Source organism: Drosophila innubila, assembly GCF_004354385.1.
Source record: "Drosophila innubila isolate TH190305 chromosome 3L unlocalized genomic scaffold, UK_Dinn_1.0 0_D_3L, whole genome shotgun sequence".
Lineage (NCBI taxonomy): Eukaryota > Metazoa > Arthropoda > Insecta > Diptera > Drosophilidae > Drosophila > Drosophila innubila.
Genome location: NW_022995376.1, coordinates 681346 through 695745, shown reverse-complemented (window position 1 = coordinate 695745; position 14400 = coordinate 681346). Strand labels below are relative to the sequence as shown.

At 32.5% G+C, this 14400-nt stretch overlaps 1 protein-coding gene across 1 annotated transcript in view; it reads right to left on the bottom strand.

The window, feature by feature from the left end:
- The window catches only part of LOC117788667 (uncharacterized protein DDB_G0283357), a 31697-nt gene extending 28671 nt beyond the window's left edge, over positions 1 to 3026 (bottom strand). The window contains exon 1 of the mRNA XM_034627501.1: positions 2200 to 3026. Within this exon, the coding sequence (XP_034483392.1) occupies positions 2200 to 2646 (447 nt within the window). The 5' untranslated portion in view covers positions 2647 to 3026. The remainder of the gene's footprint in view (positions 1 to 2199) is intronic.
- Positions 3027 to 14400: the final 11374 nt, after the last annotated feature.

The following is a 14400-nucleotide window of genomic DNA, read 5'->3' as shown; positions in this document are numbered from 1 at the left end:
ACACTTGAATGGCGCATAATTTGAATTTTTCTAACGCAGCTGCTTGACTCACACAACGTTGCCTTTTTTAACACCTCCCCCCCCACTTCTGCCACGCCCCCTCTGTGTTAGCTGTGTGGGAGGAGGGAGTTGTTTGGCCGCCTTGGCATGCCCAAGAGTTCATTGCATTTGCAGTTGGTAGTTGTAAGTTGGTAGTTGGCAGTTGGGTTTTCACTTTCAATTGGCCAAAAGATAAAGAAAAACCGCATCGACAGCGACAGCGACAGCTGCTGTCAAAACAGTCGACGCATCGTTTGCAGCTTTGGGATTTGGATTCGCATTCGAATTCGAATTCCGTTTCGGCGACAGCATCAACAGTTTGTCAATTACGTTAACCGGAAAGTTCAATTGCGAGCAGATTTAAGATTACGAATTACGGATTAACCATTACACAATAACTGACAACATAAAAAAGAGTTATGTGTTTAAAAAAAATGAAACAAAACCATTAATAATCTAAATTTGGAAACATCTTAAATTCACTATTATTTAGTGGAGTATCCAGGATAACAAATAAAAATTCTTTTTAACATCATCAATCTAAATTATGCAAATTATGAAACCTTTACTAAATTTAAATTTTTAAATTAAACTGGCGCCATTTATGGTCAGACAGTTTTATAATTTGCTCTCACATCAAGATTGTCATACATATATAAATGTCTTCATTTTGTGCGTTTTAGACCATGACAAAAATAAGTATTGCGCTTTAAAAGGCTGGCTATAACAATTTTGCTTACCAGCAACAACAACTAAATTGACATTTAGGGTAATTGCCGCTATCTGTTTAGGCCTCAAAGCTGACAACTTACAACTTTAAACTGACTATGACATTTGTTTTTTTTTCCTGTGTGCAGAACAATGTGAAACACGTTAAGAACAGTTAACAATTGTATTATATGACACAATAATTGCCTATAATTCCACTGAGAATATACACAAATAATTGAAATAAAGTTTTAAATTCCTTATACTATTACGTCTAAAACGACCATTTATGTGTAATTGTTTTGACAAATTAAAATAATATATTTTTATTTATTTTTTATTATTAACTTTTGCAAAGTTAAATAATTAATTTTTGTAGCTTGTCAAAACAATTGTTTGACATACTGTCATAGTAGTAGTACTTTTCTTTGATGTGATACACACACACACATATGAGTGCTTAAAGAATGTAGAACATCAAGAGTATCAGAATTCTAACCAATTAAACAAACCTTATTGATGTGTTAAAGCTTCAACTCTCTCTTTCTTCCATTGATCAAACTCCTCTCTCTCTCTCTCTCTGTCTCTTTCCCTCTCTCTCTCTCTCTAACTCCCTCACATGCACTCAAGATATCATCCATTACATTTTCGCACATAAATTAAGCTGACCTTAAAAAGTTTGTCATAACATGGCCACTGAAAGCTCTCTTTCTCTTTCCCTCTCTCTTTCTCTTTAGTTTTATGCATCACAAACGAGGATAAAAGGGAGCTGGCGTAGAGGAAGGCAGTCAAGGCTACGTAAAAGGCGAAGACGCGGACAAGTAAGCCAGCGAACGGACAGACAGACGGACGAACGGACGGACAAAATAACAAGGTGACATAAATATCCAGTTGCTCCAAAAAGGAAACTAAACTTTTTGTAAAAGGCAGCAACAACATCAACGAGCAGTAAACAAAGCCTGACACCAGTGTTGCCAGATTAGCTTTTTTGAAGACTAAATTTGTCTCAATTTTTAGGTAGAACCAGAGAGGTAGAGAAAAAAGTTTATTTTTTCATTTAATTAAGAGAATAACGCTTATAATGACTACATTCCTTACTTAAAAAACTACAGGGGTCTATTGGGTTTTTAAATAAACTTTAAGAGCATTTTCCTTGTTCACCAGAAAATAATAAATTCAGCTTTTTAATGTCATTATTTTACAGAATAATAAATACAATCAGCCAATTTTATGTTTCTTATTTTTATAAATTTAGTATTTTCGACCTACTCCCCACTAAAAACGTCTTTTTCATATATATATTTATTTTATTTAGCTAAAAGAACTATTATTCTAACCAAAAGTTGCCAACACTGTCTGACATATGAAGAAGAATAAGATGCAGCAGATGTGGAGTACGACAAGAGAATGAAGTAGGGGATAAATTTCAATGAAAGCGCACAAGTTACTAACCTGCAGTGTAAAAGCGACGGCAAGATTCAGATTCCGTTGCTGCTGTTGTTGTTGTAGCGGTGGCAGCTGATTAGCCGGCGCTGTGTTAAAATGTGTCACATTGTTGTTGTTGTTGGTCGTGTAACGTCGCGCGGGCAGCGCTGGCGGCGGCGTCAAACAGGGTGACTGCAATTGCTGTTCCTCCAGCTCCGCTTGTTCTGTCTCTGCCTCTGACTCTGCCTCTTTCTGCTGCTGCTTCTTCTTTGCCAATGTTAAAGATGTGCTCCCATTCCCACTGCTGTTATTGTTGTTGCTGCTGCTGTTGTTGTTGTTCAGCGAAAGCGAACGCGCAAAGGAGCTTTTAAAGAAGCGACAAGGCAACTGGAAATCAAAGTCTGGCGGCGGCGTCAACGCAGCCGTCGCAGCGGCAGAGCCAGCAGCTGTTAAGCCTTGCTTTGTATTTTGCATATTTAAATAAACACCAACACACACACAACCGCAATTTGATTTGATTTCTTTTATAATAATTTGATTTTCAATTGCTTTTCGCGCCGCTTAATTTGACATTGTTGTTGTTGTTTTGGCTATTTCGCTATGATTTTGTATTTAGTGCATATTTTCACGCACATTGACAGAAACACACACACAGAAACACTCACACGAACACACGCATCGACTGCTGACAGACTGAGATGTTTTGCCAATTTCACAAGCAGTCAATTCAATTCAATATCAATTTCAATTATTAATTTTCCACTTTTTAATCAAACTCAATTTTAACGTATTATTACGCGCACTTGCGAATATTTATTTGAAATAGCGCTCAAGTTATCAACACAACCGACGCGATCAGCTTTTCTTTGGAGAATGAGCGACAAAGCAATCGCAGCAAAAGCTAAGCAACAAGTTAACAGAAAACTGTAAGCACTTAACATTATTATGTAAAAATCGAAATAAACCGTCAACTGTTAGCAGTTAACATTATATTGTTTAATTAAAACTGAAAACTAGTTTATACATAAATGTGCCGATTTTTGTTTAGATCAATAATAATCACAATTTACAACATGTCAAAAAGTACCATAAAAACAAATCGTTGGTATTTGCAGACAAAGATTGTATATTTATCGATAATATATGTATATCGTTCAGTGTAAGCTCGCTGTTATGCTCAAAGTATAATGTTAGCTGAAATGATCTGCTTACTACTTATGGTACAATTTTACCAATGCTGTTACACATTTTTTCGTTGATACTTTGCATGCCTCTTTTGGAGCGAATAACGCAAAAGAACGTACTATTAAAAATGGTACATTTTTACATGTACAAAATAAATATTTCAGATGGCAACCGCGCTGCCAACCAGCTGATGTACTTATCAAAACGAATAGCAGTCAAAAGTATGCCATAAAATTAAACTGTTGCTTTCACATTAAGTTAATCCTAAAAGTATGCAGCAGAAATTATATAGCGGGCATTGTTATTGTTTTAAATGATTCATATTAAAATCGGATTCGGTACCAGAATTGTCAACCGAAATTTGGATTTGGCCTTGTTAGGTGAAAGGTCTGACCAAGTTTGAACGGTCATAACTTTGTCAAAACTAAGCCGATTTTAAAGCGGAATGTCATTTTGATCATGATTTGGCCTCTGAATTCATTCTGCATTCAAATTTAATTAATATTGTGAAAAAAATTATTTTCCTCAAAAACATGGGTTCGATGCTAATGGTCCCCCCTTTGAAATTTTGAAAATTGAAAATTTTAAATCTCAAGTTTTCACTTTTAATCGACTCCTTATATCGTAATTAGTATAAAATAACACTTTAAATTTGATTCTGAGACCTTTCATTTTTTTGTAAAAAATCATGGGAAATCGGACAAATATTTTGACTTGTAAAGTTGCTAGATCACAGGTACGACCAAATTCTAACATTCATAACTTTGTCAAAACTGGACCGATTTTCAATCGGATTGTCATTTTGATCATGGTTTGGCATTCTTATTCATTCTGCATTCAAATTTAATTAATATTGGAAAAAAAATTATTTTCCTCAAAAACATCGGTTTGATGCTAATGGTCCCCCCTTTGAAATTTTGAAAATTGAAAATTTTAAATCTCAAGTTTTCACTTTTAATCGACTCCTTATATCGTAATTAGTATAAAATAACACTTTAAATTTGATTCTGAGACCTTTCATTTTTTTGTAAAAAAAAATGTAAAATCTGACAAAAATTTTGACTTGTAAAGTGGCTAGGTCACAGGTACGACCAACTTCTAACATTCATAACTTTGTCAAAACTGGACCGATTTTCAATCGGATTGTCATTTTGATCATGGTTTGGCATTCTAATTCATTCTGCATTCAAATTTAATTAATATTGGAAAAAAAATTATTTTCCTCAAAAACATGGGTTCGATGCTAATGGTCCCCCCTTTGAAATTTTGAAAATTGAAAATTTTAAATCTCAAGTTTTTACTTTTAATCGACTCCTTATATCGTAATTAGTATAAAATAACACTTTAAATTTGATTCTGAGACCTTTCATTTTTTTGTAAAAAATCATGGGAAATCGGACAAATATTTTGACTTGTAAAGTTGTTAGATCCAAAGTCTGCCCAACTTCAAACTTCCATAGCTTTGTCAAAACTAAGCCGATTTTAAAGCGGAATGTCATTTTGATCATGATTTGGCCTCTGAATTCATTCTGCATTCAAATTTAATTAATATTGTGAAAAAAATTATTTTCCTCAAAAACATCGGTTTGATGCTAATGGTCCCCCCTTTGAAATTTTGAAAATTGAAAATTTTAAATCTCAAGTTTTCACTTTTAATCGACTCCTTATATCGTAATTAGTATAAAATAACACTTTAAATTTGATTCTGAGACCTTTCATTTTTTTTGTAAAAAATCATGTAAAATCTGACAAAAATTTTGACTTGTAAAGTTGTTATATCCAAAGTCTGCCCAACTTCAAACTTCCATAGCTTTGTCAAAACTAAGTCGATTTTCAAGCGTAATGTCATTTTCATCATGGTTTGGTGTCTTTTTTGATTCTGCATATAAAAGTGATTAAGTTTTAAACATTTTTAATTTTTGATTTTTTCCGAAAATATCATTAACTTCCTTCGACTTTTCGGAAAAAATATTTTTTTCAAAATAATATGTAATATATTTACGTAAGTCACGTATACTTAACTTGTAAGTTTGTAGATATTACACAATTTGTTACAAATAAAGTCAGCTGCCAAAAAATATGTCAGAATTGAATGGGTGAGGGTTGTAAGTAGGGGTATTCAGAATTAATCCCACTTCCTATTCGACCATTCACAAACATAATCCCCTCACACAAATCCCCAAAACTTTATGTCGTATCTAAATGGGCGGACAGCTTGCCAATCAAATTGATTATGTCTTGTTTTTCTAGTTTTTAAGTTTTGTACAAATGTTGGACAAAAACAAATTAATGATACCTTACCTTTAAAGCTAGTTATATAATTTGACTAGAAACCACTACTTATTTGAAAATTAGCAAAAAAAAATCACTTTAATTGCTTATTTATTTGTTAATTATAAACATTAAATTAATTTTAATTATTTTTATTGATTCTTATTTCTTTTAATTCTGTTTTAAATATTTAAAAACTTTCTCATTTAATGTCTCTTTTTAGTGTCTTAAAACACTTAAATTTGTAAGAAAAAAGTTTAAAAAAAATTTTAAATTCATTAAAAAATTAAGAAAAAAAAAATAATTTAAATTATCAGCTAAGAATTGATTAATTAAAATTTTATTTTTCTCATTATTTTTGATGGAAATAGAAAAAACTTAAAATAGGTTCGTTGACCGTTTGCCTAAATACTATTTAGTTGAAATTTTATAAATAGCAATTATTTTTAATTAAAAATATCCCCAATTTGATAGAAATTTTTATATAATTAACTGATTAATTAAATGAACTTAACTTGTCGTTTATCCTGTTGCAATTTGAGCCAACACTAGAAACTTATTAGTCTTTGTGGGCATTACCAAAAATAGAATGATCGAGCGCCAAAAGATTACTCATCATTCTGAATATTCGAAATCTGTATTTTTCGGTTTCTATTTTTGTTGCCCACTGTGTGCGCATGCCTTGTCGATTCTCAATTACATAAGCCTTATATAATGTGGCAATGGTGCGAGCGAGATGACTGCTGAGCATTCATTCAAAAACAAATACAAATACAAAAAACACTCTCATTGCTCCAGCGCCGACGACAGCGACCACGTGACTGCAACTATTACCCCCCCATCAGCATCAGCTGCAGCGCTGCTCTCTGCTCTCAATAGATCGCGACAGCGCTGCTCATAATTTGATTTTCATTTTACAAGTGCTTCGGTTTTGATTTGTGTCTGGCGCAATTTACAAGTGTTGCTAAGCGCAGTTGTTGTTGCTCTTGTAGCGAAGTAGTTTCATTTGATTTTTGCGCACTGCGAGTTGAATTTAAGTTGAAAGAGAAGAGAGCAAGCGTCATGTCTGCCGAGAGTAACAGTAACAGTAACAGTAACAGCAGCAGCAGCAGCGTCGTCAGCTTGGCGGGGAGAGAGCGTGAGAACATTATGGATTTATCAATTAGAGGTGAGTTTGCCTGCCCCTTCCCCTGTACACATAAAACTCAACTCAATCGGCCAATTCATTTATATTCCCCCAACCCTTTTATGACCGCAGCAAAAAACACGTGTAGTTTGTGAGTGTGTGCTTTGTTTACACACAGACACGTCTATTTATTGCGTGAGTAGCTCTGCGAGAGAGCGAGAGAGAACTTCCAATTGACAGCCCATGTGACAATTTAAAGTCAGTCAAGAAAGTGTTTTGACAAAATAGTTAAAGTCAATAAAAAATTATTTTAATTAAAATAATATAATTAATTCTCTTAAAAAATATACATATTTTTTTAAAGAGAAATATTGTGTATACTTTGTATCTTGTCAAAACATTTTCTTGATTAACTGTCTTTTTGTCGCATTGCGGCCAATTGGTTTTGCTGGGCGAATTGAACAAATAACAGTAATCAAACAATGATATGCTTGAACATTAAAATATAATAATAAATAATAGAGAAGAATGTGCGAGATCAATCGCCAATATTTTAGTGTCAAAAGTACAGTAAAGACAAGCTAAAGCTTTCGAGCAGCTCAAGGGCAAAAGGTAAGTGAGCTTTTGACCTACGCTTTAAAGCTCACAGCGAGCACTAACTGCTATTATTAAGTTTACACCGCAGCTTGAGTTGCTTTAAATGATATCGAGTCGAGTTATGTATACTCAAATTATGAATTCGCTATTATTTTTTTTAATATTATTTAATTTTTAATAAAGAGTTGTACATGTATTAAATTAAATATATTTCTTCCCAAAACTTGATACAAAATAATTAACCTGGGTGATTCTTTTGGGTTCATTTTTGGAGTACATGTACATTAATATTGGAGAAAAAATACTGTCCGTTAAGCATGAATTATAAGTGTTTTTTATTAAAAAAAAAATTATAAATAGTGATGACATGTGGTTTTTTTTATTGACAAATGAATAATGTGTATAGTAAATATAAATATAGTAAAAAAAACATTATAAAATTTAATTAGCTTAACCCAGATGTTTACTAAGTGATACTAATGGAAAGACCCCTGTCCTCCCATTTTAGTAGATAAAAGAGTTATAACTCTATAGAATGCGGACTTAAGGTTGATCCGAACCGAGTACTGATCGTAGTGACTCTGTTATCGAAGGTTTCCTTTATGATATTCGGTTTTTATGGTCTTTGATATCAGACTAATTATAAATAGACGCCAACAAAAAATTCGATAAACTATTGGGCAGTTGCTGTAGTTGTTGCTAATAATGGGAATTGGACTTCTGACTTGTCATATTGATGAAATACCGGCGACAATCAAATTCAAAAATCGAATGCCGAACACCGAACGCACTTTTAACATTTCCTTCGTCGTCGTCGTCATTTGTTATCAATATCAGAGCCCGGCGACGAGGCTACTACGCATCTATAAATATATAAATATTTACCCTCATGATTAGTGTTGGGGCCGCATTATAAAGTTGAGCAGTAAATGATGAAAATGGCGCTCAGCAAACGAAAATGGAGCACGAATTAATTATAAACATTTACGGCACAAACAGTGCGTCAAGTTGGTGTTTAGACAATATTACAATAGTACTGTTTTTATTTTAATAAATAATAGAATGCAACAAAGATCCAACAATTATTTGTTACTTGTTATAAAGATATATTCTAAATCTTGCTATTCCACTTGAAAAATAATGATTAACTATAAACTTTTATTTTTAAAATTATAAAATAAGTATTTTTTCAAGTTTTATTATAATTTTGAATATAAACTCATATTTCCGATTCTTAAAAGGTCTAATTTTTTATATATTTTTTTTCAAATTTTTTTTTAATAACATCACAATTTTTTAAATTTTATTTTTATTTTTGTTTAAAACAAAATCTTTTTAAATTTGCTCCTTGACAAAACACTTTTTAGACATGCTGTATGTGCATTCAAGACGTACAAAGTACAGTTTTTATCGTAGGAAATTAAAAAAGGGGCGTGACTGCCAAGTTGCAATACAGCACCGTAAAAAGGGCTTTCGAGTGACCAGCAGTACAGAAACAAAGCTCAGCAGCAAAGCTTTGCAAAAACGTAGAGTTCGTTTGCTTAGACGCGCGCTCTCTCTCTTTCTCTCTCTTCGCGCTCTCGCTCTCTGGCTAATCAGATCACATGGTCGCATTTGCAATCACATTCGTCGCATTTGAAATATCAGTGACGTGACTTAAACTAAACCGGCCGTTCACTTTTATTCTGATAAGATCGCTGCGCACGCTTCTGCCCCACATAGATACACACATATGGATACTTTGGTATTGCAAATGTGTTTTTGCAAGAGCAAGTCAAAAGCTTGCAGTTTTTGGTCAAAGAGCAAGAGATTAAAGGTTCTAATCACTAGAATTCCGTTTGTCATCCACATTTGACATTGCTTGGTCCAATAAGCTATTCTAATAATGAATAATATCAAAAAAAGTATCGACAAATCGATTTTGACGGAAGCAATTTTCGACTACTTTAACTATCCATCGATTTCCTTTATTGATTTTCATTATAAAGAACTACAATAAATGGAATTTTTTTATTCGTAGAGAAATCAATTTAGTCTTTAGACTTTTAACGATCGTTTGAAATAAATCATGACCCAAAATCAAACCCTTACTAAACGAGGTAATTAATTCAATAAATAATAAAATCAATAAAAATAAAATTTTTATAAAATTTGCCTCCTTTTTTTCGGAAAACTCGATGTTTGAATTTAGATGTATTATTTGAGCAAAATTGATTTCAGATTGATCAAAAACTTGATTCTATTTTCATTTTTTTCCCTAAAATAAACAAAAAATCAGAACAAAATACAAATAAAAAAATAAAAATCATGAATAAAGTGCGTCGAAATCTTGATTGATCTCGGACTTGGACTTTGGTGGCGTGATAAATTTGGCTAGCCATTCAGTTATGGTGTGATAGTGGTCAACAAGATTACAAATTTCTACACTATTTTCACCCACACTCAACTCTTGCCTTTCACAGAGTAAAATCTTTAATTAATTATTGTTTAGCAGTAATTTTTGGTTTATTTATAAATTAAATTAAGTTTAATGAATTTTTATTGTTATCATGAATATTAATTTTTCTTGCTTATTCTCAGAACCATAAGCAATTATAATAAAAAAGGGGGGAAAAAACCGAACTAGGGTACTTAATTTTAATTTGCAAAATAAGCAAAGTATTTTAATTTCTATTTCCAAACCAGGGATTATAACGATTATATTAAAATCTAGTGACGAAAGCAATTTCTAGACCCAAAATTTCTGATATCCAATTTTGTGACGAACAAAATTCAGTTTAATCTAAAAATTTTAAATAAAAATATAAATTAATATAAAAAAACGAAAATTGGCATTCGGCACTGTGAGTAAAAGGGTGATCTTCTTTGTACATAAAATAACTTTTTGCGCAGTGCCGAATGCCAATTTTCGTTTTTTATATTAATTTATATTTTATTTAAAATTTTAGATTAAACTGAATTTGTCTGTCACAAAATTGATATCAGAAATTTTGGGTCTAGAAATTGCTTTCGTCACTAGACTTTTACCTCGTTTAGAGGTTTTTTTGTGGATATCAGAAATTTTTGCAATTGCTTTCGCTTTTGACATTGTCACTTTATCATTAATGCAGGCAAATAGTAAAATATAAAAATTTATTTGTTGAACGTATTTTATATTTAAAAAATTTTTTTTCTTTAATTATAAAGAAAAACTAGGGGGCCCCGCCCCCTGCTCGCTTTGCTCGCGTTGCTACAGCTGAGCATACTATACTGTCGGAGACCTCGTACTTACTATGAAAAAAAAAGTTTTTCATACTAAGACTTGGATTTCACCCGATCGGTCCTATGACAACTATATGATATAGTGGTTCCGATTAGAACCAACTTTGTTCAGGATATATAAGTCTTAAATAAATGCATATTCTATTAGTTCGGTTACGATATCTAGTAAAATAAAAAAGTTTTTCATACTAAGACTTAATATTGGACCGATCGGTCCTATGACAGCTATATGATATAGTGGTCCGATTTGAACCAACTTTGGTCAGGATATATAAAACCAAGTTAAATGCACATTGTATTAGTTTGGTTAAGATTTCTCATTAAACAAAAAAGTTTTTCATACTAAAACCTAATTTTTACCCGATCGGTCCTATGACAGCTATATGATATAGTAGTCCGATTTTAACCAACTTTGGTCAGAATATATAAAACCAAGTTAAATGCATATTGTATCATTTTGGTTGAGATATCTCATAAAACCAAAAAGTTTTTCGTACTAAAACGTGATTTTCGACCGATAGAAAAATGTATTTATTCACTTAACAGGTAATATCTTCCGAACCCCTCAACCAAAATTTATGTTTCATATACCAAAAAACGCGAAATTGTACGTATTACAACATATTAAAATTTAACAAAAATCGTTAGAGCCGTTTTGTCAGAAATCGCCAAAATGTAAGCTAAAAAACTTGATTTCACCTGTAAAATGTTACCTGAGTACTTTAGAAAAAAAGTTTAAAGGTACGCCTAAAAGCCCTCAAACACACCTTTCTAATGATATATAGAACATATCTGTAGCTTCTATGGTTTGGAAACTGTTGAGGTTTCAATTTTGGCGGGATTTAGCGTTTTCCGCTAAACTAGCGGGAAATTGAAAAGTCGTAGAACAAACATTTCTAGATTTTGAAAAGGAATCAATCCCCATCATTACATTTAAGCTTCTTTAGCGCTTTGATGCAAACAGACAAACAGACAAACAGACAAACAGACAAACAGACAAACAGACAAACAAACTGACTTTTCACTTCATTTTGAGAAGTCCACTAAAATTTTCAAATTTAATTATCTTTTGAACCAGTTATCGGATTTGGGTGATTGAGGTATCAATCGACGCGTATTTTTAAGTAGAATTTTTAAAAAATAAAAAATTTTACCAAAAAGCCTCAACGGCCCCATAAGCTGCAATTATCAAAATTTTTCCCCTCCCACTTACACCCCCGTATCTCATGACCCAGGTTGGTTAGAAAAAGTTTTAGTACGCCATTTTGTAAGTTAGAACTAAACCTGTCGATCGGTATATAACTCGATCTGATCGGACAGTCGTAGCAAATTTTCCAACTTAGCTGTATATATAGTTAGTCGCCTTTCGCACCCTTCGTGCTGCTTTCGTCACTAACGCGAACTGCCGTCCGCAGTGATATCAATTATAAAATCAAGAAATTACTGAAGTTTAGTTGGTTTATAAAGAAATGGAGTTGATTTAAAAAAAAAATATCTTTGATTTGAAAAAATAATACCACAAAAAAAGGGAAATGAAATATTTGTGCACATTTTTCTTTAGTACTGTTACGACTTTAAGGTTTACTCAAATACTGTTTTTAATCTCACGTCTAAGATTAACGATCCCTGGTCAGAAAAATTACTTGATATGCTGTGTATTTCTTAGCAAATACCGATTTACTCGTAGTTCTGCTGCCCTTCAAACTTTGTGCTTATTCCCCATTTTAATTTTAATGTGAAAAAAAATAAAAATAAAAAACAGCTTGTCATCCACACAGTCTCGACTGCTTCCAGCCGATATTACGTCAATGTGCAATAACAATTCAAACAACAACAAAAAAACACATAAAATTGCAACGCTATCAAATGCCGTAATAAGCAGTCTGTCTCACTCCCACACGCATCGCATGCAAATGAGAGAGAGCAATAAAAGCAAAACTCTTAAATGAAACAGAATCGAATGAGAAGCGAACTGAGTTGAAATATGAAATTGCACTGCGAATGAGAATCCGGGTGGGGAAGGTGAAAGGCAAAAGAGAAGGAGAAGGGACAGAGAGCTTTAATTGAGACGCGTCGCCGGCGCCGTGTAGACAATAGCAACAACAACAAAAACCACGTCAAAATTATTATTATGTCATGCACATTTGCATTTGGGTCGTATTTATGAGTGCGTGCGTGTGTGTGTTATTAGTGCAATGTCTACACTTGGAAAAATATATATGCCATTCTAAAATTAGATTTAAATATTTTGTATTACAAACAAGTACATACATTTTTTAAATGTAACCCAATCGGACTAAAAACACTAAATACTTATGCTAATATTAAAATGCTAATAATACAAAAACTGCATGTTTCAAAAAGTTTCTTGTTGAAAGCATCTTAGAATTTAAATACTTTGCCCCATACAAATCGATGCTACATAACATTTATACATTGGGATGTATTTAAGATTTTTGTATACTTTAACTAATATATTTCGACCTTTTTCAGACATAAATTAATATCAAAGTATAATTAAGTTATACCAATTAATTTTAAGATTTTCAGGATTGCGAAAAGCGAACCTAATATGAGAATTTTGCAATCCGTTACGAGAATTTCGAAGTATTGAGATGACTTGTTATTAAATACCAATTATTTTTTTTTTTTAGTGTACGCTACGCTTTTTTTGTTTGTAGCTTTTTGAAATGAATCTGGCTAAAAACAACTTTGATTCGATATAAACACGTGCGTCGATCATTCATTGCCACGCAGAGGAGATTTGCATAGAGAGCGAGTTTGAGAAGAGAGCGGGAAGCAGAGAGAGAGAGAGAGCGCGGGAGAGGAAAGCTTTAAGCTTGGCCTGCTTGGCAAGCCCTCCACGTAAACACACACACACGCACATATGTATATTTGCATGTAATAACTTATGCATGTGTGTGTGTAAGCGTTTTTAATTAGAAGGCGCCATAAATTATACAAAACGATACATTCTGCCAATCAAGCACGCATATAAATTGCAAGCAATCAATTTGCACACATACACGTACTACAACACAAATGTACACACAAGTACAGTTAGTCTAGATTCAAAAAGTGCTTTGACACAATTAAAAAATTTACACAAAATATATATAAAAAATATTCTTATTATTAAAAATATTCTTAACTTTTAAAAATAAAAGATGTGATTTGTTGTTTTGTCAGAATACTTTCTTCACTAACTGTGTGTATTTATTTATTGTATTGGCTAGAAAACAAGATATCAGCAACAAAAACTTTTTATGATAGACAAATGACGAATGTGCGTACGTGTAAACATAGATACATAAATTCGTATGTGTGTGCGCAGAGTGCAAAAAAAAAAAAAGCATTAAATTATTTAAGCATTACATTCACATTGAAACCGTAAACATAGAAAAGTGCTTGAAGTCAAGTGGAAGCGAGAAAGAGATGGAAGAGAGCGAGAGGGAGAGAGTTGAAGTTGAAATAAGCGAACGCAGCAAGCAGACTGAGAAGTGCAAATGAAAACATGAGTAAAACATACATAATTAACATAGCACGTATCAAACGAAGAGAAGGCCAAGCAAGCACAAGAGAGTGGGAGAGTGAGAGAGCTTTAAAACACAACTGACAGCAAACGAGTTGTTACTGTGGTTCAAAGCGTGCGAAATTGCAATCGATTAAATGTGTGAAATATGTGTATAGATGATCAAATGTAATATGATAAAACATCATTAATTAATAAGCATGTATATTATAAATATAGTCTAAGATGTTAATCAATGTGTTATATTTTTTACATA